The sequence below is a fragment of the Rhipicephalus microplus genome, chromosome 3 (genome assembly GCF_043290135.1).
Source record: "Rhipicephalus microplus isolate Deutch F79 chromosome 3, USDA_Rmic, whole genome shotgun sequence".
Lineage (NCBI taxonomy): Eukaryota > Metazoa > Arthropoda > Arachnida > Ixodida > Ixodidae > Rhipicephalus > Rhipicephalus microplus.
The window spans coordinates 230,199,524-230,223,652 of NC_134702.1; the positions used below are offsets into that span (position 1 = coordinate 230,199,524).

At 45.8% G+C, this 24,129-nt stretch overlaps 1 protein-coding gene across 1 annotated transcript; it reads left to right on the forward strand.

Moving 5' to 3' along the window:
* The first annotated feature begins 431 nt into the window (after nucleotides 1-431).
* LOC119168584 (uncharacterized) lies at nucleotides 432-23,867 on the forward strand. Its single transcript, XM_075888255.1, has 5 exons — nucleotides 432-437; nucleotides 12,196-12,528; nucleotides 14,533-15,392; nucleotides 16,327-16,534; nucleotides 23,741-23,867. Exons 1-3 carry the CDS (start codon nucleotides 432-434, stop codon nucleotides 15,334-15,336), a joined length of 1,143 nt encoding a protein of 380 aa, XP_075744370.1. The 3' UTR covers nucleotides 15,337-15,392; nucleotides 16,327-16,534; nucleotides 23,741-23,867.
* Nucleotides 23,868-24,129: the final 262 nt, after the last annotated feature.

Sequence of the window (24,129 nt, forward strand, 5' to 3'; positions counted from 1 at the left end):
GTCACCAGGCAAACGGAGTGTGCAGCCATAAACCATCTCGGCTACAGAGCAGGCAAGTTGTGGCCGTAGTGTTTAACGCAGGCCGAGAAGCACGATGGGGAGGTGTGATACTCAATATTCGGCGTGAGGCTGTGAGGCGAGTGCTGCTTTCAGATGATGGTGGAGTCTCTCCACTAAGTCATTTGATGCTGGATGATACGCATTTGTGCGAATACGCCCACAACCAAGTAGAGATGTGACAGAGGTGAAAAGCGCGGACTCAAACTGTCTACCTCGATCAGTAGTCACCGTTGATGGTACACCGAAACGGGTAATCAAGGTAGCAAGAAAGGTACGAGCAGCTGTTTCTGCCGTGATATCAGGCATTGGAGCTGCTTCAGGCCACCTGGTGTACCTGTCAATACACGTAAGCAAATACGTATTTCCCCGACATGGAGGTAATGGCCCGACAATGTCCAAACGAATGGTGTCGAAACGTGCATCAGAGAGAGGGAATTTTCCCGGTGGAGGCTTGGTGTGCTGTTGCACCTTGATACGCTGACATGCTCTGCAAGTGCAAACCCAGTCACGAATGTTAGCGTGTATGCACGGCCAGGCATAGCGTTCAGTGACCAGATGTTGCGTAGCTCTTACGCCTGGATGGCAGATGGAGGGGAGGATGTCAAAAACAGCACGACGAAGCTGTGAAGGAACATAGCTACGAGTGCAGTTGTGTGAATCATCGCACCAGAGCGTAACGTCGTCGTTGGGGAAGTTGACTTGTTCCAACCAAAGGGAAGTAGAGGATCGCAGTCGTGGAAGCTCATCGTCTAATGCCAGTGCCTCCACGAGCGAGGACAATGAAAGGTTGGTGGTGCCTGTCGTGGCATTGATGGTAATACGACTGAGAGCGTCCGCTGCACTGTTAGAGCTGTCTTTTACATAACGTATGTCTTTGGTGAATTCGGCAATGAAAGCAAGGTGTCGAAGTTCTCTAGGAGTGTGCGTGGCACTGCAGGAACGTAAAGACGAAACAAGGGGCTTGTGGTGGGTATGAATGGCAAATTGTCGCCCTTCAAGGAAGTACCTGAAATGCTTCACCGCAAGGTAGGCCGCGAGGAGCTCCCGTCCGAAAGTACTATATCGGCGCTAAGTGTCGCATAAATTGCGGTAAAAGAAGGAAATTGAAGCCCATGCACCATTGTTTTATTGATGAAGAGCGGCCCCAACTGCTTCTGAAGAAGCGTTCACCATGAGGCTAGTGGGAGCAGTTGGTGAAAGGTGGTGCAGGAGGGTGGCCTGGGCGAGTTCGGTCTAAACGGCGGCAAGAGCATGATCCGTGACCGTGTCCCAGGGAAGTGCGGCTGACTCGGCTTGCAAAGTTGAGAGTAGTGCTTCCAGAGGCTGCAGCAGTGTAGAGCATGTAGGGATGAAGCGGCGATAAAAATTGACGAGTCTGAGAAAACGTCGTAGATTGCGTATGGAGGTGGGAGGCGGGTACTCGAGGATGGCTTGAAATTTGTCAGGTAGAGTGATGCCATCTTTAGTGATCTGATGTCCGAGGAATGGTATCTCCGAGACTCCAAACTGACACTTTTCTACATTGATGGCAAGGTCGTTATCACGCAGTCGAGTGAAAAGCTGATAAATGTGCCTTCTGCGTTTCAGCGTCCTTGCTGGCAACGAGAATATCGTCGATATAGGCGAAACAAAACGGTAAGCTTCTTGTGACTTCGTCTATAAAACGCCGAAATGTCTGAGCTGCGTTTCTCAAACCGAAAGGCATTAGTAAATACTCATAGAGCCCAAATGGAAAATTATTGCAGTTTTGGGAATGTCAGAAGGCTCAACGGGGATCTGGTGGTAAGCTTTCCCAAGATTAATCTTCCAGTATACAGTTGTGCCGGTTAAAAAGGCAGTACAGTCCTGAATATTGGGTAGCGGGTATCGATCTGGAACGGTGACTGCATTGAAAGCCCGATAATCACCACAGGGCCGCCAGTCATTGTTCTTCTTAGGAACCATGTGTAGCGCCGATGACCACGGGCTTGATGACGGACGAATGAATGATTTGCAACTGTAACATATGCTCAAACTCGTTGCGAGCAATTATAAGTTTATCAGGGCCAAGTCGGTGAGGGCGGCCATGAACCGGTGGTCCGGTGGTAACGATGCAGTGGGTCACAGTGTGCTTGGGGGTCTTATCCATGGGAGACTGCGTTGTAATCTCCGGAAACTCTTTGAGCAGGGCTGTATATGGTGACGTGGGCGGTTTCACGAAAGTGGTGATTAGGGTCGTAGCGCGTGACCGAAAACCATTGACCGATAAGCCGGTATGTCTATCCACCAGGCGACACCGGTTCATATCCACGAGGAGATGAAAATGCCTTAAGAAATCGGCGCCTAAGATTGCGTAGCGTACGTCTGTTATCCGAAATAACCACTGCAGTTTCATCTTAAGACCCAGATCAAGGGTCAGAGAATTCTGTCCGTAAGTTGCGATGACCGAAGAATTGATCACTTGCAAAGAAGTTGACTTCTCGCGAAGACGCCGGTCAGTTTTGGACGCTGGAATTATGCTGACTTCTGCTCCAGTGTCCACCAGCAAGCGCAGACCTGTAGTTCTGTCGGTGATGTGGAAGAGGCGGCTTGATGCTTGGCCTTGATCGCCCGCCGCTGTTATCGACGATCGATCGGAACGTTTCCGATGCGCCATGAGCAAAGTGGCACACATCTGCAAGCCGCGGCATGAAAACGCCGGTGATAACAGCATGTGTTCTGCGGTGAAAAGCAGTGCTCGGGCTGGTGAAGGGGCCGTTGCGGGGCAGCCGACGTGAGAGATGGTCTATGTGGACGAGGCTGGTCATTTAAGTTGCGAATGCTCAGTAATTGTAGACGCAAGTCGGTGACTTCAGCTGCGAGTTTTTTCACCGTTTCTCGAAGGGAATCTGCTTCGGAAATCGGAGAGGTGTGGGCAGCGTTTATGACTGCCAGAGCAACGTCCATCATGTCGTCGGCCATTTCTGCCAGCTACGACAGCGGCTTATCCTGAGCTGAGACAAGAGCCATTCGCATGGTAGGTGGCAGACGCTGTAAAAACAACTCACGTAGTATGGATGTTTCCGAGCCGTCCGGCTGGTCCCCAAGCAGGTGCTGCAGGTGACGTAGAAACTGTGGGGGACGGTGGTCCCCGAGCTCTTCGTTGCACAGAAGTTGCTGAATGCGCCGATGCTTAGGCGGAACGAGTCGGTGAAGAAGAGCCTGTTTGACTGTCTTATGGAACCTGCGATAAAGTAGTGGTGCAGGCTCTTCTCACAATCTGTCGTATATGGAGTGTCACCAGGCAGGCCCACGAGGATGTCGCGTATTTCGGCCATTTATTCTTTATTCTTTATTCTTTATTCATACATATCCCCGCTTTGCCAGAGGCGTTACCGCAGGGGGGTTACAAAGTTGAAAAAAATACATCTTCATTAACACTGCACACTTGCTTAGATGTCAAACAATTCCATTCGTTAATAGTTTTAACAAAAAACGAGTTTGAATACAGGTTCCTGTATTGCCTGTGGTTCCATTGCCTGTGGCGGCAACGCTTCAACGATGAGCTCATGCTTGCGAACGTCAGACGTGATGCGATGAATGCGGAACTTGTTCTCGACTTGAATGAACCATAAGGAGGGATCGGCAAGCCACAGCTGTGGTAGCGTCATGGTAGTAGTACTTCCAACAACACCCGAAGAGGGTACATGGCCGGATGCAGTGGCAGCGGTACCAGGGCTGAGGCTGTCGAGATGTTCACGCTGCTCCATGGAAGGTCGCGTTCGTAGTCCGGGTCACCAATAAATATAGCACTCTGAAACGCGGTTCCGATAACACAGCGCGCTTCACATCTCTGCCATTGTTCCAAATCTTTCTTCTTTCTACTCAGCAGACTACCCACTACTAGCTTATGTCCTAAGTGTGTCGTGCCAGAAGAAGAAGAAAAGTATGCCACCCACCGTTTGACATTTTATACTCACCGGCCCACCTAACTTTCTGCCTCCCCTTCCTTCGTTTGTATTCTTTGGGAATCCAAGCTGTTGCCCTTAATGACCAGAAGGTATCCTGTCTACGTGCTACGTGCCCGGCCCACGTTCGTTTCTTCTTCTTGATTTCAACTATCGTATCCTGAACTCCGGCTTGTTCCCTGGCCCACTCTGTTCTCTTCTTGTCTTAAGGTTACACCTATCATTATTCCATTCCATCGCTCGCGTCGTCGTCGTCCATTTAAACCGAACCCTCTTTGTAGGTCTCCAGGTTGCTTCCATGACTATATCAATGCGTCTCAAGAAACGTTAAACTTATTTGACATCGCAAGGCCGAGTAACGTTTGCCAGAGCCGCCACCTGTTGACAGGAAGACAAAGAGACTTTGAGATAATTTTGCAACTCAAGGCGATCGGTTCATGATATGACGAGTTCGCCCTTGTAACTCAGTTTACGGTCGCTATCTTGCCCTCTGTGAAGCGAAGTTGTGCGAACGCTTAGAACGTCTTCAAACATGTTGAAAAATCAGTTCGATTTGAACTGCTAAAGTGAAAATATTTTGCCGGGTGGCAAAAGACCTTCAAAGAAACGATAAGAAATTATTTCATATTTTTATAATTGCTGAGGCTTGTGTCCCTGTAGACACGTGCCATTGAAGGTTCACATACGTGTTCCCGATATCAAAGAACCCTGCAACGCTTTTTGAGCAGGATCAGAAAACGCTGCCGATCGGTAGTAAAAGCTCCCAACAACATGCGAGTCAAATATTATAGCGCAGCACGCGGCCTGGAATGCACAATACATTATCAAAGTCAGCTGAAAATTACTTTCTCTTTTATCGACAAATGACGTAAGACGCTGAAGGACCACTCCTAGAAAGGCCATCTATCAGCCATTGGCTGATTTCAGCATTGGGCCCTCGGTCGCTAGAGATCGCCGTGGGAGGCCACGAGTTGTCCACGCGTACTCGCGCGATCCCACTGATAATGCCGCCCATTCAAGGCAAAAAAAAAAAAAATAAACGAATTAGCAGATCTCACGTACAGTGGGAATCAATCATATGCGAAGCACGAATGAGAAAGGTTGATATGTAACTTTAAAGTCAGCACAACGTTACGAGGTCGAGGTATATGATCCCGTACACGACTTCCGTGTCATGATTATCGTGTTTGGATGTGTCGCTCACATTCGTCATCTATTAAAGTCACGTGATACCAAATTTAGTATATGTGGTGCTAGCGGAACAGCCGCGAGCACGCTATGAGCGTGGTATGTTGTCATGTTCCTAAATGACATGCGTGTCAGTATTATCATGTTTGCACCAGTAATATATTTCGTCATTCATTGACGTCAGTAACACGAAATTTGGTATATGTGGAGCTAGCAAAACGGCCACGAGCACATAATGAAGGGCCCAATACACTTCAATGTACCGGTGACGCGCGCGCACGATGGGCACACCGACGCTACGTTAGCAAAACGCGAGCACTCTATAGTCTGACGCCAGGCTCGACCAGCACGACCAGCGTCCACCGGCGCGGCTCGACAGCAACCAGCGCAAAATGCGACATGCTGCATTTCGAGCCGATGCGTTACCCAGCCAACACTGCGTTTCCCTTTTTTCGTGACGGATGGATGCCGGACGCGCTGAAACACGCTTGCATCAAAGCAACGCAGCGCGGCGGGTGCCTGCGAGTAAATGGCAGACGAAATGACCGCTGGCGAGCACGTGCAGCGCGTCCCGTTGAAAGGTATAGACGCATTGACTGTGGCATGTAGTCATTTTCTCACATGATACGCATCTCATGATTATCATGTTTGCACCAGTCACATACCTTCGTCATCCATTGACGTCACGTAATACCAAATTTGGCATAAAGGAAGCTACCGAAACGGCCGCGAGCGCAACATGAGCGTAGCATGCAGTTTTGTTGTTACATGACACGCATCTCATGTTTATTTTGTTTGCACCACTATCACACCATTCATTCAGGGCCCGCAATACCAAATTTGGTATGAGGCTAGAAAAACAGCCGCCAGCGCATCATGAGTGTGTCATGTAGTGATGTTACATGACATGCATCTCGTGTTAATCATGTTTGCACCAGTCACATACCTTCGTCACCCATTCACGTACCGTAATACCAAATTTGGTATATGTCACGCTGGCGAAACGGCCGCGAGCGCATTATGAGCATGGCATGTATCATGTAGTTACATGACGCGCATGTCATGGTTTTCATGTTAGGGTCTGTCGCTTGTGTTAGCCATGCAATCATGTGACCCCATACTAGTTTTGTAACATGCCATGTGAACGAAACCACCGCAAGAGCAGCAGGAACATGAAATGTAAATGATGAATTCATGACATACATGTATGATTTTTATGGTGTGACTAGTCAAATACGTACTTCATACAGTCATGTTATGCCATACCACCATTTGGTATTGATACCATTATCGAAACGGACAGGAGAGCTAAAAGTCATAGGCGGCTGGATAGATAGGTCGATACGCTTAATGTCCCCGAAGTACGCAAAAAAAATGCTTCTCTTTTAAAAGTGTTCAAGGTCACTAGGCGCGCTTGACGTAGTTTTATGCGCCTTCCATCCATCCCTGCTTAGCTTACATCGCTTTCGTCGGAACGAAAGAAGAAAAAAAATGCAATTGCAGCAAGCGGCAAAGCTTTGAACTTCACTGGCACTGGATCAATTCCTAAACGTTTTTCGGCGTTAAATTTGTGAGGGAATAAGCTTTTCTAGGGAATTCATTTCATGGCTACTTGAAAACTTGTTTCAGGGCCATTTCAAAATGATAACAAAAATTGACCACACCTCGCAGAAGAAAATTGTGAGGAAATGCGAATTCATTTTTTGTGTCGAGAGCTCATTGCGTAGCAATTTTAGTAGCGTAAATTAATGACAAGACGAAGATTTGTGCCCCGTAGCCACTTATTCAGACATTCATCAGCCAGCCAACTATCAAGAGTGATGCGCGCGCTTGACTCTCCCCCCCTCTCCCCCCCACACACACGCACACGCACACGCACACGCACACACACGCACGCACACACACACACACACACACACACACACACACACACACACACACACACACACACACACACACACACACACACACACACACACACACACACACACACACACACACACACACACACACACACACACACACACACACACACACACACACACACACACACACACACACACACACACACATTGTTTATTCGCCTTGTCAACTTGTGTGCAGCTGACGATAAGGGTGACGGTGATGGTGGCGGCGGCGGCGGACGTTCTACGGATCTCACGAAGCAGACTTACCTCACGGATCCGATCTTCAAAATGGGCCAACCGCGCCAGCCAATCACACGGCCAACGCCTGCATCAACGCCTTCTTCACCAAAGCCCGTTACCACAACTCCTCTGCCCACGCGTCCGCCCGTGACAACTAAGCCAACCACAGGTGTGTTCGTTGTCGATGAAAAAGATTGTTCATCGACAGAGTGTTACGCCTGTAAAAAAAAGTTTCGTTACGTGTGGTTACTATGGCTAATGCGAGTGGCTATTCTGATAATTGCAAAAAAGCTGTCATTTTGAAATTTCAACTACTCTTGTTTAGACATTTTGGCTCAGAGGTATTCATAAAAGCCAACCACCGCCATTAATAACACCTCAATGTAACGAAATGACCATAACGTGATATTTCACAGCTTAAACATTAGGATGATGATGATGTCAGTAATGCATATATATCGATCAATAAACAACGGCTTCAGTATTGAAGATTGTAAGCTGAAACTGTGTGCTGACAACCGATTTCACTTGCTATAATAATACATGACGTTGAGGACGTTTTCAGCGGAGATTACCAGATGATGCCTTTCACAGGTCTGAATGTGCAGCCTTATTACCAAACTGGCGAAGCGTCGCCGCTCGCAGGGTGACATGAATGTCGAAGCAAGAAAGTTACGTTGACTCAGTGCGTGCTCGAATAATTAGAAAGAAAGATGCTTCGCCCGCAAACTTAGGGGGCATGGCACCCTGGATAGGCCTCATAAAATAACACAGGTGCAAAGCGCTTCTTAATACCATGAACCGCTCTCGTCTTTCTTAGTCCTCCTACTGCAGTTGTTTGTTCCAAAAAATAGGAAAATTGTGGGGTTGGAGGCCTCAGTCCGGTCAGTTGGTTCGGTGATCGGCGATCGGTCAAGCGAAGTCAGTCAGTTTTATTTTCGTTGCAATCAATAAAATACATTGTCTTTGCGAATATAGGCAACCGAAGAAAAAAAATTGCCCGCAGCTTCCCTCGGGGGAACACTGAGGAGGATGCGGAGCATATAATTGGTTAACGGGGTGTTAAAGTGCGACTTACTTGTGTCGATGGCTAAATTGGTTAACGTGGTTGTGAAATGGGGTGTTAAATTGCGACTTACTTGGGTCGATGGCTAAATTGGTTAACGTGGTTGTAGGAGGGGGTGTTAAATGAGTGAACACGTACACACGTATGCGAAAGGGCGGCGCTGGTCGAAGGGACGTCGATCATTGTGTTTGTGGATTCGTTGGAATTCATTTCACCGCGACCTTGGACGTCGACGCGCCGTACAAACCAACCGACGAGCGGCAACTGAGCGAGCGAGCGCCGACCTTGAGTATATATACAGCTCGACGGCGCATGCACTGTCAGCTGTTGAATGGTCTCGAAGCGCGACGCCACATGCGCGTCCACTGGAGAATCAGGAGAATTGTAGATGTCGAACGCGGTGTGTAGAGGAGGAAGGGTGCACAGATGGTGGAGGAGTGAAGCACGCGCGGTGTGTAGAGGAGGAAGGGATGCACAGATGGTGGAAGAGTGGGCGACGGCGCGACGGCGCATGCGCGCGCGTCAGCTGTTGAATGTTCGAGAAGCGGTGCGGACGGCGCGGACGGCGCGGACGGCGCACTACAAGGCGCGAGTATAAGATGCTTCCGCATCTAAAAAAAGCAGCGTTTTCGCAGCTTGACTGTGTTCTGGTTCAGAGGATCAGATGTTCGTCGGACCCTCCGCCCCTTTGGCTACGCTAGTAATTACTACTGCTGTTTTTTCTAAACGTCTAAATACTTCAGAAGAAGAATGAATTGGTTTCATTTATATTTGATAACGCCTGCCTTGTGTATTTAAATGCCAGTGCAATCAAGCACTCCTTAACTGGAGTCGTTGGTCTGCCTATTATAAGTTCAGAGAATGGTCGTGATGCGACGCCACATGTACGGTAGGGCTGCCTGCGTCACAGGTGCGTTTTAGCACTTTCGCACGGGCGGAGATACGATAAACGTGTTTTACTCTCAAATGTAATACGTCAGTCAGATTTGTTTCTTCATGATCAGTTTTTGTCTGTAGAAGCAAGGACGCCACATTCTCACAGCGCTCTTAAAGTCAGCGCACACAATCGATCGAAAGATGGAACCGAATACCAATCGGTAGAATAAAGTATATAAAAAAAATTGCAGCTGTCCGTTTCATCAAATGAGCGGCTGTTGAAAACCAGACACAGAAATAAGTTTATTCCTTTCTAAGAATGTGAAGGCGCATGCAAGCATTATCCAGATGAAATAGTTGCGTGCCATAAAACTGTATTGCTATAATAAAACTACTATAGCACTAGCGTAGCAAGAGGGAACTGGGAGTTCCCCCCCTCTGAAGTTTTTCTATCTGGTGTGCATGTCATCATCATCATCATCATCAGCCTGACTACGTCCACTGCAGGACAAAGGCCTCTCCCATGTTCCGCCAGTTAACCCGGTCCTGTGCTTGCTGCTTCCAATTTATACCCGCAAACTTCTTAATCTCATCTGCCCACCTAACTTTCTGTCTCCCCCTAACCCGCTTCCCTTCTCTGGGAATCCAGTCAGTTACCCTTAATGACCAGCGGTTATCCTGTCTACGCGCTACATGCCCTGCCCATGTCCATTTCTTCTTCTTGATTTCAGCTATGATATCCTTAACCCCCGTTTGTTCCCTAATCCACTCTGCTCTCTTCTTGTCTCTTAAGGTTACACCTACCATTTTTCTTTCCATTGCTCGCTGCGTCGTCCTCAATTTAAGCTGAACCCTCTTTGTAAGTCTCCAGGTTTCTGCTCCGTAGCTAAGTACCGGCAAGATACAGCTGTTATATACCTTCCTCTTGAGGGATAGTGGCAATCTACCTGTCATAATTTGAGAGTGCTTGCCGAATGTGCTCCACCCCATTCTTATTCTTCTAGTTACTTCAATCTCGTGGTTCGGCTCTGCGGTTATTACCTGCCCTAAGTAGACATAGTCTTTTACAGCTTCAAGTGCACTATTACCTATCTCGAAGCGCTGCTCTTTGCCGAGGTTGTTGTACATTACTTTCGTTTTCTGCAGATTAATTTTAAGACCCACTTTTCTGCTCTCCTTGTCTAACTCCGTAATCATGAGTTGCAATTCGTCCCCCGAGTTACTCAGCAATGCAATGTCATCGGCGAAGCGCAGGTTACTAAGGTATTCTCCATTGACTCTTATCCCTAACTGTTCCCATTCTAGGCTTCTGAAAACCTCCTGTAAGCACGCGGTAAACAGCATTGGGGAAATTGTGTCCCCCTGCCTTACACCCTTCTTGATTGGTATTCTGTTGCTTTCTCTATGAAGCACTATGGTAGCAGTTGATCCCCTGTAGATTTCTTCCAGAATGTTTATATATACTTCATCTACGCCCTGATTCCGCAGTGTTTGCATGACGGCTGATATTTCTACTGAATCAAACGCCTTCTCGTAATCTATGAAGGCTATGTATAGTGGTTGGTTATACTCTGAGCATTTCTCTATTACCTGATTGATAGTATGAATGTGGTCAATTGTTGAGTAGCCTGTTCGAAATCCTGCTTGTTCCTTTGGTTGATTGAATTCTAATGTTTTCTTTACTCTGTTAGCAATTACCTTTGTAAATAGCTTGTATACTACAGAGAGCAAGCTGATCGACCTCCCACATGGTGTGCATGTATACGCAGGCATATATACGAACTCACGAACGTACCTATAAAGTATGCTCTAACCACTGTCCCCCACTGCCCATAAAAATTTGTCTGCGCTACTCATCATAATTCAACCATGACCCTGAATAGGCATGTTCAAGCCAAATTTTCAGAAAAAGAACAGAGGTCTATAGTAAATACCAGACGTAATTCGGAAAAAGAACAATTGAAATAATCATATACTTCTGGTCAAGCAGCAGTTTCTTTTTCATCAGATGCAGTGGAGCGTCAAAAAGACCTACGTCAAGAAATCGAAACTTAGGAATGATTCACACATCAGTACTATGAGAGCTAAGCGTGCACAAATGATTTGGATATGCGACGTATGAGTGCAGTGGTGTAGTTGAAGGTCGTCTTAGCAGCACTTGATACCGTATGAATCTGAGAACGAATGAATTATCATCCGGCCCAACATGGCCTTCTTACCATTTAATTATTCTCAAACACTTCACCATACTCTTTTTTCCTGTGTCATTATAACGAAAATGCCACCACATAAAGTGCAATGTGAAACCTGTGTTTAAATCTTTGCCGAAACAGCATTCGCTAAAGCGATACTACTCAATTAAAATATGTATTGATGCTTACTGTGCGGAGTAGTAAATCTGAAGAACCAAAATCAGGTTTCGGTGATCTGTGATCTTCAGAAAATATTTTTTTCCTAAAAGTCATCGCCTTAAGTGCTGCCTATTTTCAATCAGTACGCTATTAAGAAAATGCGCAGCATTTCACTACATTTGAAACAGCCGCTTGTTATAACTGCACAAGTAAGGTGCGTTACGGCTAGAATGCGTTCCAAGGTATGGTGAAACAGTTTTATTCATGAATGAATGCTTGCCCAGTCTTTCTATTTTCTGAAGTTACTGGTTAAACCACGCCAGGAGAGCCCATACTCTGGTCCCATGATGTGAATGGCAAACATAGTCGTTCGCGGCCTTCTAAGTGTACGAGTACACCATGGCACATGTCCAGCGAGAGAACAAAGAATATAATGTGCTTGACGATGGATGGAGTGATCACGTATTTTTGCGCGATATCGCAGGTGCTCCGACGACTACAACGACCGCGAAAAGGACGACTACTAGAAGGACTACGACCCCCACAACCACCACTACGACCACAATGGCTACCACGACTAGTCCAACAACTACTACGACAAGCACTATTACGACGACAAGCACGACGATGACGACTACTACTACGACAACCACATCGACAACTACGACTACCACGACGACAACTACGTCAACGACTTCAACTACTACGACAAGTACGACGACTACGACTACCACGACAACTACAACTACGACATCCACAACTACGTCGACGACGACTTCAACTACGACGACAAGTACGACTACCACGACGACTACTACTACTTTTACTACTACAACTCATATTTTTTCGTCACCCTACTGCAGCTGCTTGTTCAAAAAAAAAAAGAAAACTATGGGGTTGGGGGACTCAGTCCGGTCAGTTGGTTCGTCGATCGGTCAAGTCAAGCCAGTCAGTTTTATATTCGTTGCAAACAATACAATGCATTGTCACTGCGAATATAGGCAACCGGAGAAAAAAAAAAGCCGCGTTTTCGCAGCTTGACTAAGCTGTGGTTCATAGGATCAGACGTTCGTCGGACCCTCCGCCCCTTTGGCTACGCTAGTCATTACTACTGCTGTCTTTTCTAAACGTCTAAATACTTCAGAAGATGAATGAAATGGTTTCATTTGTATTTGATAACGCCTGCCTCGTGTATTTCAACGCCAACGCAAGCAAGTGCTCCTTAACGGGAGCCGTTGGTCCACCTATTATAAGTTCACAGAATGGTCGTGATGCGACGCCACATGTACGGTGGGGCTGCCTGCGTCACACGTGCGTCCTAACGCTTTCCCACGTCCGGAGATGCGATATACGTGTTTTCCTCTCCAATATCATACGTCAGTCAAATTTGTTTCTTCATGATCAGTATTTGTCTCTAGAAGCAAGGCCGCCACCTTCTCACAGCGCTCTTAAAGTCAGCGTACACAATAGATGGAAAGATGGAACCGAATACCAATAGGTGGAATAGATTATATACTTAAAAACATTTAATATGTCCGTTTCATCAAATGAGGGGCTGTTGAAAATAAGACATAGAAATATGTTTATTGCTATCTAAGAATACGAAGGCGCATGCAAGCATTTTCCTGATGAGATAGCTGCGTGCCATGAAACTGTATTTTTATAATGAAACTACTATAGTACTAGCGTAGCCACAGAGAACTGGGAGCCCCCCCCCCCCCCCTCATAATGTTTTTCATTCGGGTGTGAATGTATACGCAGGCATATATACGAACGCACGTATAAAGTATGCTCTAACCACTGTCCCCCACTGCCTATAAAAATTTGTCTGTGCTACTGATCATAATTCAACCATGACACTGAATAGGCATGTTCAAGCCGAATTTTCAGAAAAAGAACAGAGGTCTATAGTAAATACCAGACGTAATTCGGTAAAAAGAAGAACAATCAAAAGAATCGTATACTTCGGGTCAAGCAGCAGTTTTTTTCATCAGATGCGGTGGAGCTCTAAAGAAACCTTCTTCAAGAAATCGAAGCTTCGGAATGGTTCACGCATAACTATCACGAGAGTTAAGCGTGCACAAATGGTTTGGATATGCGACGTATGAGGGCGGTAGTGTAGTTGAAGGCCGTCTTAGCAGCACTTGAAACCGTATGAATCTGAGAACGAGTGATTGATCATCCAGCCCAACATGGCCTCCTTACGATGTAATTCTTCGCAAACACTTTACCATACTCCTTTTTTTCCTGTGTCATCGTACCAACAACGCCACCACACAAAGTGCTATGTGAAACCAGTGTTAAAAGCTTTGCTGAAACAGCATTCGCTAAAATGATACTGCTCAATTAAAATATGTATTGATGCCCCCTGTTCGGAGTAGTGAAGCTGAAGAACTAAAATGAGGTTTCGGTGATTGGTGATTTTAGAATTTTTTTTTACTAAAAGTCATCGCCCTAAGTCCTGCATAATTTCGAATGTAGTGAAATGCGCAGCATTTCACTACATTCCAGGCAGCCGCTTGTTATAATTGCACGTGTACGTAAGGTGCGTTACGGCTGGAATGCGTTCCAAGGTATGGTGAATCAGTTTTATTCACGAATGAACGCTTGCCTAGTGTTTAAATTTTTGGAAGTCACTGGTTAAACCACGCCAGGCTATCCCATACTCTGATCCCATGATGTGAATGGCAAACATAGTCGTTCGCGGCCTTTTAAGTGTACGAGTACACCATGACACATGTCCAGCGAGATAACAAAGAAATAATGTGCTTGACGAAGGATGGAGTGATAACGTATTTTTTTTTGCGTGATGTCGCAGGTGCTCCGACGACTACAACGACCGTGAAAAGGACGACTACTAGAAGGACTAAGACCCCCACAACCACCTCTACGACCACAATGGCTACCACGACGACTAGTCCAACAACTACTACGACAAGCACTATTACGACGACAAGCACGACGATGACGACTACTACTACGACAACCACATCGACAACTACGACTACCACGACGACAACAACTACGTCAACGACTTCAACTACTACGACAAGTACGACGACTACGACTACCACGACAACTACAACTACGACATCCACAACTACGTCGACGACGACTTCAACTACGACGACAAGTACGACTACCACGACGACTACTACTACGACAACCACGACGACTACGACTACAACCACAACTACATCAACTACAACTACGTCGACGACGACTACAACCACAACTACGACTACCACGACTACCACAACTACTTCGACTACCACGACCACTACCACTTCAACCACCACGACTACGACTACCACAACGACTACGACTACTTCGACTACCACGACCACTACCACTTCAACTACCACGACTACGACTACCACAACGACTACGACGACTACTACTTCAACAACCACGACTACGACTACCACGACGACTACGACCACTACTACTTCAACTACCACAACCACGACTTCCACAACGACTACAACCACTATTACTTCAACTACCACGACTACAACTACCACGACGACGACGACCACCACGACAACTACGTCTACCACGACTACTACCACAACAACTACGACTACCACAACGACTACGACAACCACAACCACCACGACAACTACGTCTACCACGACTACTACCACAACGACAACTACGACAACTACAACGACAACTACGACTACCACAACGACTACCACGACGACTACCACGACGACTAGTACGACAACTACAACTACGACTACTACGACAAGCACGACATCTCGCTTCCCGGCAGGTAAGCCACGCATCATTTACATCGCGCTAGAAACGTGCGTAAGGTCGTTTGCTAATAACTGTGCTGACAGACGGTAAAGACCAACATTTTCTGAGATCAATAGGAAAAGTGGCACAAAAGCTATGGAGCTAGGAACAGTCGATGTGCTTCGAATCTTAACTGCTATGCCTTCTGCCACCGCATTGGCGTTGCTACCGTTGCCTTTACATCGGTGCCTTCGCGTTCGATTTCGGCTACCCGTGCGCACGAGAGTAATGGTTTACATGCCGCCAGTCGTTTCGATAATTAATATTACATGCAATAGCGTCAGCGTTAGGGTTGGATACATCACGTACACAATCATATACACGTTCACACGTGCATAGAGAAAGCGAATAGCCGCTGCGGTGGTCTTGCAAATATGGCGCTCGACTATCGAAAGGTCGCGAGATTGAATCGCGGCCGCATTTCAGATGAAGGTGAACATGCATGCGGCCCGTATGCTTACATTTATGTGTACGATGAAGATCACCAGGTGGTCTAAATTTTCGGAGCCCTCCCCTTCGATTTCTCTCGTGAACATGTCGTCGTTTTTGGATGTTAAACTCCATAAATAATAATATAGAAAAGAGAGAAAGATAGTTAATTGCGTTTGACGTCCTAAAACCATGCTATGGTTATGAAAGACGCCGTAGTGGAGGGCTACAAAAATTTAGGCCTTGTGACGTTAAATAGCGTGCACTGATATCGCCCAGCACACAGGCGTCTTTTTTGTGTGCTACTTTATTGTTTAGTATATTTTGCGGTGCGTTCTGTCGGCGACCATCCTGAAATAATGTGCCACTCTTTAAATCACCTTTATTCTGGCCAACTTCTTTACCTACATTTATCAAAAAATGAATGCTTCATAAGTGACGGTTGCAAGCGGCCAATAAACAATTATACTTATTTGCAGTCAAGGAGCTGTTATGCACCGTGGGTCATACCGCCGTCACTGACAACATGTACCCGAATGATCATATTTGCCAATATCTGTACTACAGCGATGTTATCATCGTGGACGGCAAGATTCGACCCTCTTTTGAGCGGAACAGCTGGATTCAGTTCCAAAGAAAGGCAAAAGCGTATGTCAAGGTCAAATCTGGGATTGCCTTCGACCACTGGTGAGAGAACAAAGACCTCAGTGCATGCGTTTTTTTTTTGTCAAGTTAGATGTCACCGTCTTAGATGCGTGCTTCGCCCAGCCAACTGATGATACTTCGATCCCAAGAAAGATGTTTCTTTTTATATGCTATTGTTTCAACTTGTAGATTGGCCGGAATAGTAGTCGTAAAAAAATGTCGTGTTGGCATTACAGGGTGGCACAAGATCTTCTCGTGCCATTAGCAAGAAAAACCTTGAATAGCAATCACGACTGCATCCCGCCTCCTGTATAGCTGCATTTGTACTTTCAAAGGCACTTCTACATTCAACGCTTTATTATTGCGATAGCAATTATATCGACACCCTAGGCTGGATTTCGCCGCCAGCGTCGACGTGGGCGTCAGCGTCGAGGCCATGCACCATATATGTACACGTATCTATATATATGAAAGCACAAGAAATAAAATCCTGAAAGAGGACTCCGGTGCGCGGAATTGAACGTGGGACCTCCGCGCGTCGTGAATGCGAGGCATTAACCACTGAGCCACTGAGGGGTACCTCCTTAAACGTTCAAACGAACCTACTTATACCTACCACTTACCACTGTTGGCGGGCATCTCGGAGGGGGGGCTATCGTGTTTTCAATAATATCAGCAAGATGACGCAATGAGGGCGCGGCAGCTCATCTCTCACGCGTACTTTGGCCCACGGACAGGAGGGGAGTGGACGATCTCTCACGCACTCTTAGCTTTTGGTGGGGAGAATCATGCGTCTTGGCTGGCGTTGGGCATGCACTCCAACAATTCTATTGTAATTAAAGGACGCAAAATGGTCTCTGAAATCGTTCCACAGCCTCCGTTTGCGAAAAGGGTGCGCCTCTCAGACACAGCGAAGTAACAACTCAGATGCTTATTGGCGTTTATCTGCACCTGTAAGTATGTTTCATGCGTCATTTGTGCGTGAGAAACGCGGGGCTGGTTTCGATCTGCTCGCCATTCTGTGCGTAATTTGCAATTTGTTGCTATCGCGTTCATTGCTTTGTCTTTGGGCAAAGATGTGACTTTTTTTTCAACTTTTATGACATGCTCTTCATTTAGGTTTCCATTCACTGAAGTATTTTATACTTACTATTTGCACTATGAGGTGTTATCACCACTACAGTTTTCTGATGAAAACAACGAGTCAGTAGTTCAAAAGCTCACTTGCCACCTGGCGGTACCTTGCAAGGAAAAACGGTGCGACTATTTTCTGCATTCTCACGACCTTTGCTCGCCTAGCCGGAAGGTGTAAATTATTTGTCTTGCAGATCATTTAAAAAAAATTCTCGCTAGTATGCTCGACAGCCAGTTGGGGGCATTTTGGTCTCCTAAGCCTGCTGATCAGTAACTGTTACCAAAACAGGGTTACTCAAGTAACTTGGGGTAAAAGAAGAAAAAAATAAGGAACATGAACACGGAAAGAAAACAAGGTGAACAACAATAGCAATAGTGCTGCTGAAATAGTCTGGTGTTTTCTTTTTGTGGAAGTGTTTTTTTTTTGCTGTTTATCATAAGTATGCACAACCAGATAACCCAGTAAGCTGCTTTATCGCTCGCAATTATGCTGGGAACCACTGGCAAAGTTACATTTATCATCAAGCATCATTCACAGCTGCTCTGCGCCTTCGCACTCGTAAAGTTGGCTTTGCCGCAGCAAGCTTCATTCCAGGACCCTTATTTTTTATTCTTTACAAAAGTGATATTAAGAACATGCCGCGAACTCCCGACATAATTCTTTGTGCGTGCGACACGAGTAATTTTTTTTCAGGTCAACATTCACTTCAATTTAAAAATGTAGCTAACAGATGGCTAACCGAACTGTCACGCTGGTTGCATCTAAACGAACTTCAACTTGATGAAAAAAACAACAACTGAATATAATATCTTCAAAAGCCGTAATAAGCCTGACGATCATAATGCTCGTACAAGATTTCAAAACTGCGCTATTGAACGGACTTATAGTTACAAATTTTTAGTTGTTTTTTCTAAAGGAATTATGAAATGGACACCTTGCGTAAACAAGATCCATGCATGCCAATATGTGTAGGTAAACTCAATATTGTGTAATCTTAGCTCCGTGGTGCCTAAATAGTTGAAACTGGTGTTATATTATGCCCTTGCACACTCTGATTTGCCATACTGTCTCCTGATTTGGGTAGCCTACTCAAGCAAGTTTCGACGGAATACTAATTTTACAAAAAGCTGTGTGTTCTATCGACAATCTCAAGCGAAATGACGGCACAGCGCCTTCCTTCTTCAAGCTTAATATATATAAGAAAAGATCAGTTATTTCAACTAAAGCGCGCTATACATACACACAGGCAAATTTTACGTTACCCCCAAATCCTGTCCCCTTCATTGTCATCTGACCATTTACAATATAACTGGAGGCACAATTGACTCAGAACGCCTATGTTTCGAACTAAATATAATAACCAAGCTCTCGCCTACTTATTGTCACATTTTCTGAATAAAAACCGAGTAATCGCCCTTATGAGTCCAGACAACTATTCGACAGACGGCTTCTGGAAAATAAAAGTTAAAGAGATTATCATTTTTAGCTCCTAATCCTCCTTTTTATATGATTAGATTGCCGTCTCTTGTTCTATTTTCCCTCTTATTTGTTTTATACACTTTTGTAGCATTGATCATCAGGACTTGTGTAAACATTTCCATGATACAGATGATTTTTGGTGTGTAAGGAATGTAACTCTTTTACTTATTGTGTTTGAAACGCCTGTAGGCCTGTATTTTGACCTTATTATTTGATACTTGTAATTGCACACGTTTTGTGGCTTTCCACTCAATAGCAAATTGTGGGTAGGTGAGGGGGAACATTGTCAGGCAGTCATATCAGCCTTAAGTGCCTTCGACATAAACAACTACTGTTTGAACATAATATAAACTTCAAATCCAAAAAAAGAACAATTGACGTCTTTTTTTACCACTTGACAGCGCTCACCAAATAGCGGTGCGAGTGGCGCAGGAAAAAGGTACGCGCAACTCTGCTATTTGTAATAGCATATACAAGGACACTGGCGCCGAGTGAAGTTTTCAAAAATAACTAAAATAGCGCCATTTGTGTCGGCGTGCAGGTTCCTCCTCTCCCCCGTTCTTGGGCGCCTTGGTAGTGCAAGTGCCCTCTTGTCTCTCCTCTGTGGCGTTTTTTTCGTTTGCTTTGTCATGGCCGGGCTAGACTGCACCTGCACGCGCTTTTTTTCTAATGGCCTTCTCACCCATCATGAATACAATGGGAGAGTTTCTCAGTATGTTTCGCCACCCATCGGCGGTAGGGGCGCAGTGACCCTGACATTGCATCTTGTGCGCCGCGCACACGGCACAAGGAAGTTTGTCAATGTGAAACCATGGAATAAGGGTTCTTGACGAAGAGGGGAAGGGGAATTATTAAAGAAATCGAGAATAGAGGGAGGATCGCCTACTAAAAGAAATGTAATTTACCAGACGGCCTGCCGCTTGATGTGGTGCTTGTAGATCATACAAGCTGAAACTCAGTGAAAATACGGAAGGATCTTCTAATGAGAGGCATGATTCAGAAGGCATAAAGTACTGGCAACAATCAGAGAGATATAAGTACAATGCTGCACCTGTTCTGCAATCAGAGAGTACTAAACACTTCTGGATCTTGGTGTCGTTGGGCAACGACGTCGCAATTAAGAGAGGTCGCTCACTGAAAACGAGCGCGCCATCCTTTTTCTAGCCATTTTTCTTTATTTTTCCAAATGCATTTGGAGTGTTTTCAGGGCTCATAGCTGCTCTCTGCAGCTTGGCAACTCTCTTAAACACGTACGTTTGTTGTATATCTAACCGATGGAGGCGGAAATGTTGTAGGCCCGTGTGCTTAGATTTGGGTGCACGTTAAAGAACCCCAGGTGGTCGAAATTTCTGGAGCCCTCCACTACGGCGTCTCCCATAATCATATGGTGGTTTTGGGACGTTAAACCCCACAAATCAATCAATCATTGTATTATATCTAAATACGAAAAAACTGCGTATAAAGAGAAATAAAGTAAAAGAAAAGAGAGAGAGAGAGCTCTTGCTGCTGAATAACGTCTTCGGACGGCACGCACAGAGAGTGGTGGTGTGCAATGTCAAAATGTTAATACTACATGGAAATATTGATTCCGAAGACCCCAAGCGCTTTTGCACTCCTTTGTACTGCAAGCCACGTCCGTGGTGAGAACGAAGTACGCAGCTATTTACGCTCGCAAGCCGCTTGCCGCGTAACTAAAACTCTGGTGGAAATCAGTTCTGCGCCATCCTTCGAGTTCGTTGGCGAACATGTTTAGTAATAGAAACTAACAACATTAGAACTAACAGCTTTATTTTTCTGAAAAATCTACCCCGCCGCGGTGGTCTAGTGGCTAAGTTACTCGGCTGCTGATCCGCAGGTCGCGGGATGGAATCCCGGCTGCGGAGGCAGCATTTCCGATGCAGGCAGAAACGTTGTAGGCCCATGTGCTCAGATTTGGGTGCACGTTAAAGAACCTCAGGTGGTCAATATATCCGGAGCCCTCCACTACGGCATCTCTCATAATCATATTGTGGTTTTGGGACGTTAAACCCCACATATCAATCTATCAATGTTGAAAAATCTGTATAAATTTTCTTGTGGCTTATTGCTACATGCCGGTTGTTGTGAATTGCCTTTTATTTCTAGTGTGGCTTGCTTCACTTTAGTATTTACCCACCACGGCTGTATTTCATTCGGTGCTTTGTCACTGTTCAGTCTAGAGTAATTTTTTTAGTCGACGAGGCAGTCGCACAACCTTCAGTTCGTGCATTACGCACTTGGATATATATTAGCTGTGTGAAGGTGTATTAATGTGTTTCGTCACGGCTGCTCGATTGCCGTGGTTCTGCATTGCAAGTCTCGTTCGGGGAAAGCACCTGGTGTTCCTTCTCACCAATTCCCAAACCATACTGAACTGTGCGGCAAGTGGCGAAAGATTACTGTGAGAGACAACCTCATCATCGACGACAAGTCTGCACCGAAAGTCGTATGCAGCAGACACTTACACGATAAAGACTATGTGCCTGCGTTCCACACCAAAAAACTTATTCCTGACTGTGGGCGTGCCTACTCTTTTCGAGAACTATCTTTCCTACATGATTTAAAGTGCATAGAAGCCTCGCAAAGATCTTGTTTCGCGAGTTTGGCCTCTTCATCAAACATGAAGGAAGCGAGAAGCGGAGACCAACGAAACAGATCTGGATGTTGCAACTTAACAAGACGCTTTCCCTGTACAAGAAGCGGCAAGTGTTTGCACGCAAGCAATAAACATTGGCGCTCATTGTTCTCGTCAATACCAGACGATGATAGGACGATTGCGCTACCAAGTCTCGCATAATCATTAAAATGCGTTGAAGTGCAGCGATTGCTGAAAGAAGAAAAAAATGCGTCCCAATATTATCGCGAAAGCAAGCACCATGCATGTGCTCAGAAAATCACAACAGATGCGCAGAATAGAGAGAAAAAGGCGCAGTTTATTTTGCATCAAATAGAATGTGACCGAAGAAAGCATTCAACGTACCCAGACGATTTTGTAAGAGGTGTGTGGTATGCCGGTTTCTGTCACAAAGAGGCTACGATCATGCGCGCACTTCGGTGCTTGTGACACTGCCAGCAAAGTGTACTCTTCAGAGGTGTATAGTTTCAAGCGCAGCCTCATCAGATATGGGCAATGCCATAACCATTTGTGCGTCTTCAATTTTTAAGCAACTTTCAACGCGTGGTGAGTAGAGAAGTGCGCCTGAACTCATGTATTGGCCTGCTGTACGGAGTGGCGGAAGATGGCAGTGTTGTAGCGCCCCCTCAAAGGAGTGGCGAGAGGCATGTACTACACCCGTTGCGAAGGCCGTAAGAAGGGAGCGTGCAGGTGCAGTCTAACCCGGCCGTGGCCTTGTCTGTCTGGACGCTGTAGGGGCACTGCTGCAGTTGCTGAGAGAGGAGGCCGCAGTGAAGGGGTGCGGTTTGCGCTATTTTGGGTTTTTTAGGACTTCAGCACTGAATAGACCACACCGCCCCCAGCGGGCTCCAAACTACGTCGATGACTAATAGGCGGACATTGTTCGACCCTAAAATGTTTTGCCTTTTAATCTCGCTTTTTATTCGAGTAAATACAGCACTCTCATGTGGCACGGCAAACGAGTAATATCATTGTTCATCTTCGAAATATGCTTGTGGAGGACTTGCTTACGATCAATATATTCAGATAGTTTCAAAAAATAAAAATTAGTTGGAAAGTCAATGATACGGTTTTACGTGAGAGTTACATTGGGTACATATCCTTTTGGAGGATAAGGTCACTTAAATTGCCATAGATGTACTGTCGCGATAATTATGGAAAATAAATGAATGAGCTCACTGAAAGGGCTCACAATTTTTATTGCGAATAGCTGATGCATACTAGCAGCAACTGATGGACCAGAACTCAACCACGCGTTTGTTTCCCTATACATGATCTCCGATATCCGCTTCGGCCGCGTGAGAAACGCAGCAGAATCCAAGGTATATCACCGGGGCACACGAATGCTGTTACGCTGTTGCCGCTTACGGACGCCTAAGAGATGAATTGGGGTCACCTCCATGTTTTCTTTTCAACGAGCGCGCTGTCTAAGCAGCTTGGTGTGACTACAAGTTGGCATAAAGGAAGGTAATTTACGGGGGCTTGTTCTTGATTGACACAACCTTAAAGAATACTAGCAGATAATGAATGAAATGAATGTACAGAGAACGTGAATGGACGAACAGAAAATTTACCGCTGGCTGGCACCGAACCAGCAACATTCGGATTGGAAGTACACAGGTTCGAACTAGTTCAGCTCTCGACCTGGCTGACTATTTGAGTATTAAGGTGTTGATGATGAGATTACATAACCTAAAAATGAAAAATTCAATTGGGCCTGATGAAATGTACTCCCGCACCACCTGCCGACATATAAACTAAACCAGCATAACAGAAGGCAATAGTAGCAAATGACAAGAATATAACCTCAAAGCTTGCCCCTACTATCGAGGATACTAATATGACGTGCCGCTTTAGTTTGAAGGCGTTCACGAAGCTGATGAAAGGACGCACTTCGTGAAGAGTGGACGTGAGGCACTGTGCTTCCAGACACATTCGTTCAACTGCCCGCATTAACCAATCACTCTTTCTTTCTCGCCAGGTACATCACACCACAACTGGTACAGAGTGCCGTGGATGACCTCAACATGTTGGCACGAAATAAAATTGGCAGCTATGGCTTACTGAATATTATTAGGAGACCTAAAGAGCTTAAGAACATCGTGCAAGCCATGAAACCAGTTATAGAGGTAAGGGAAACTGCGAGTCTTCTCACGGGCAGCTCTACTCCGCTTTTTATTGAGAGCCCCTCTGCTGCCACCAATAACTGCCAAGGTACAATTTGGTGACGCTCCAGTAATGCATTGTCATTAAGTTAATTTATCCTCCAATGAGAACTTATTTCGCTCGTACACAGACTGTGTGGGACTTGAAGCCCCAAAGCAGATCTAAATGAAGGGCGCCTGCTTTGACTGCTCAATATAGTTCCCC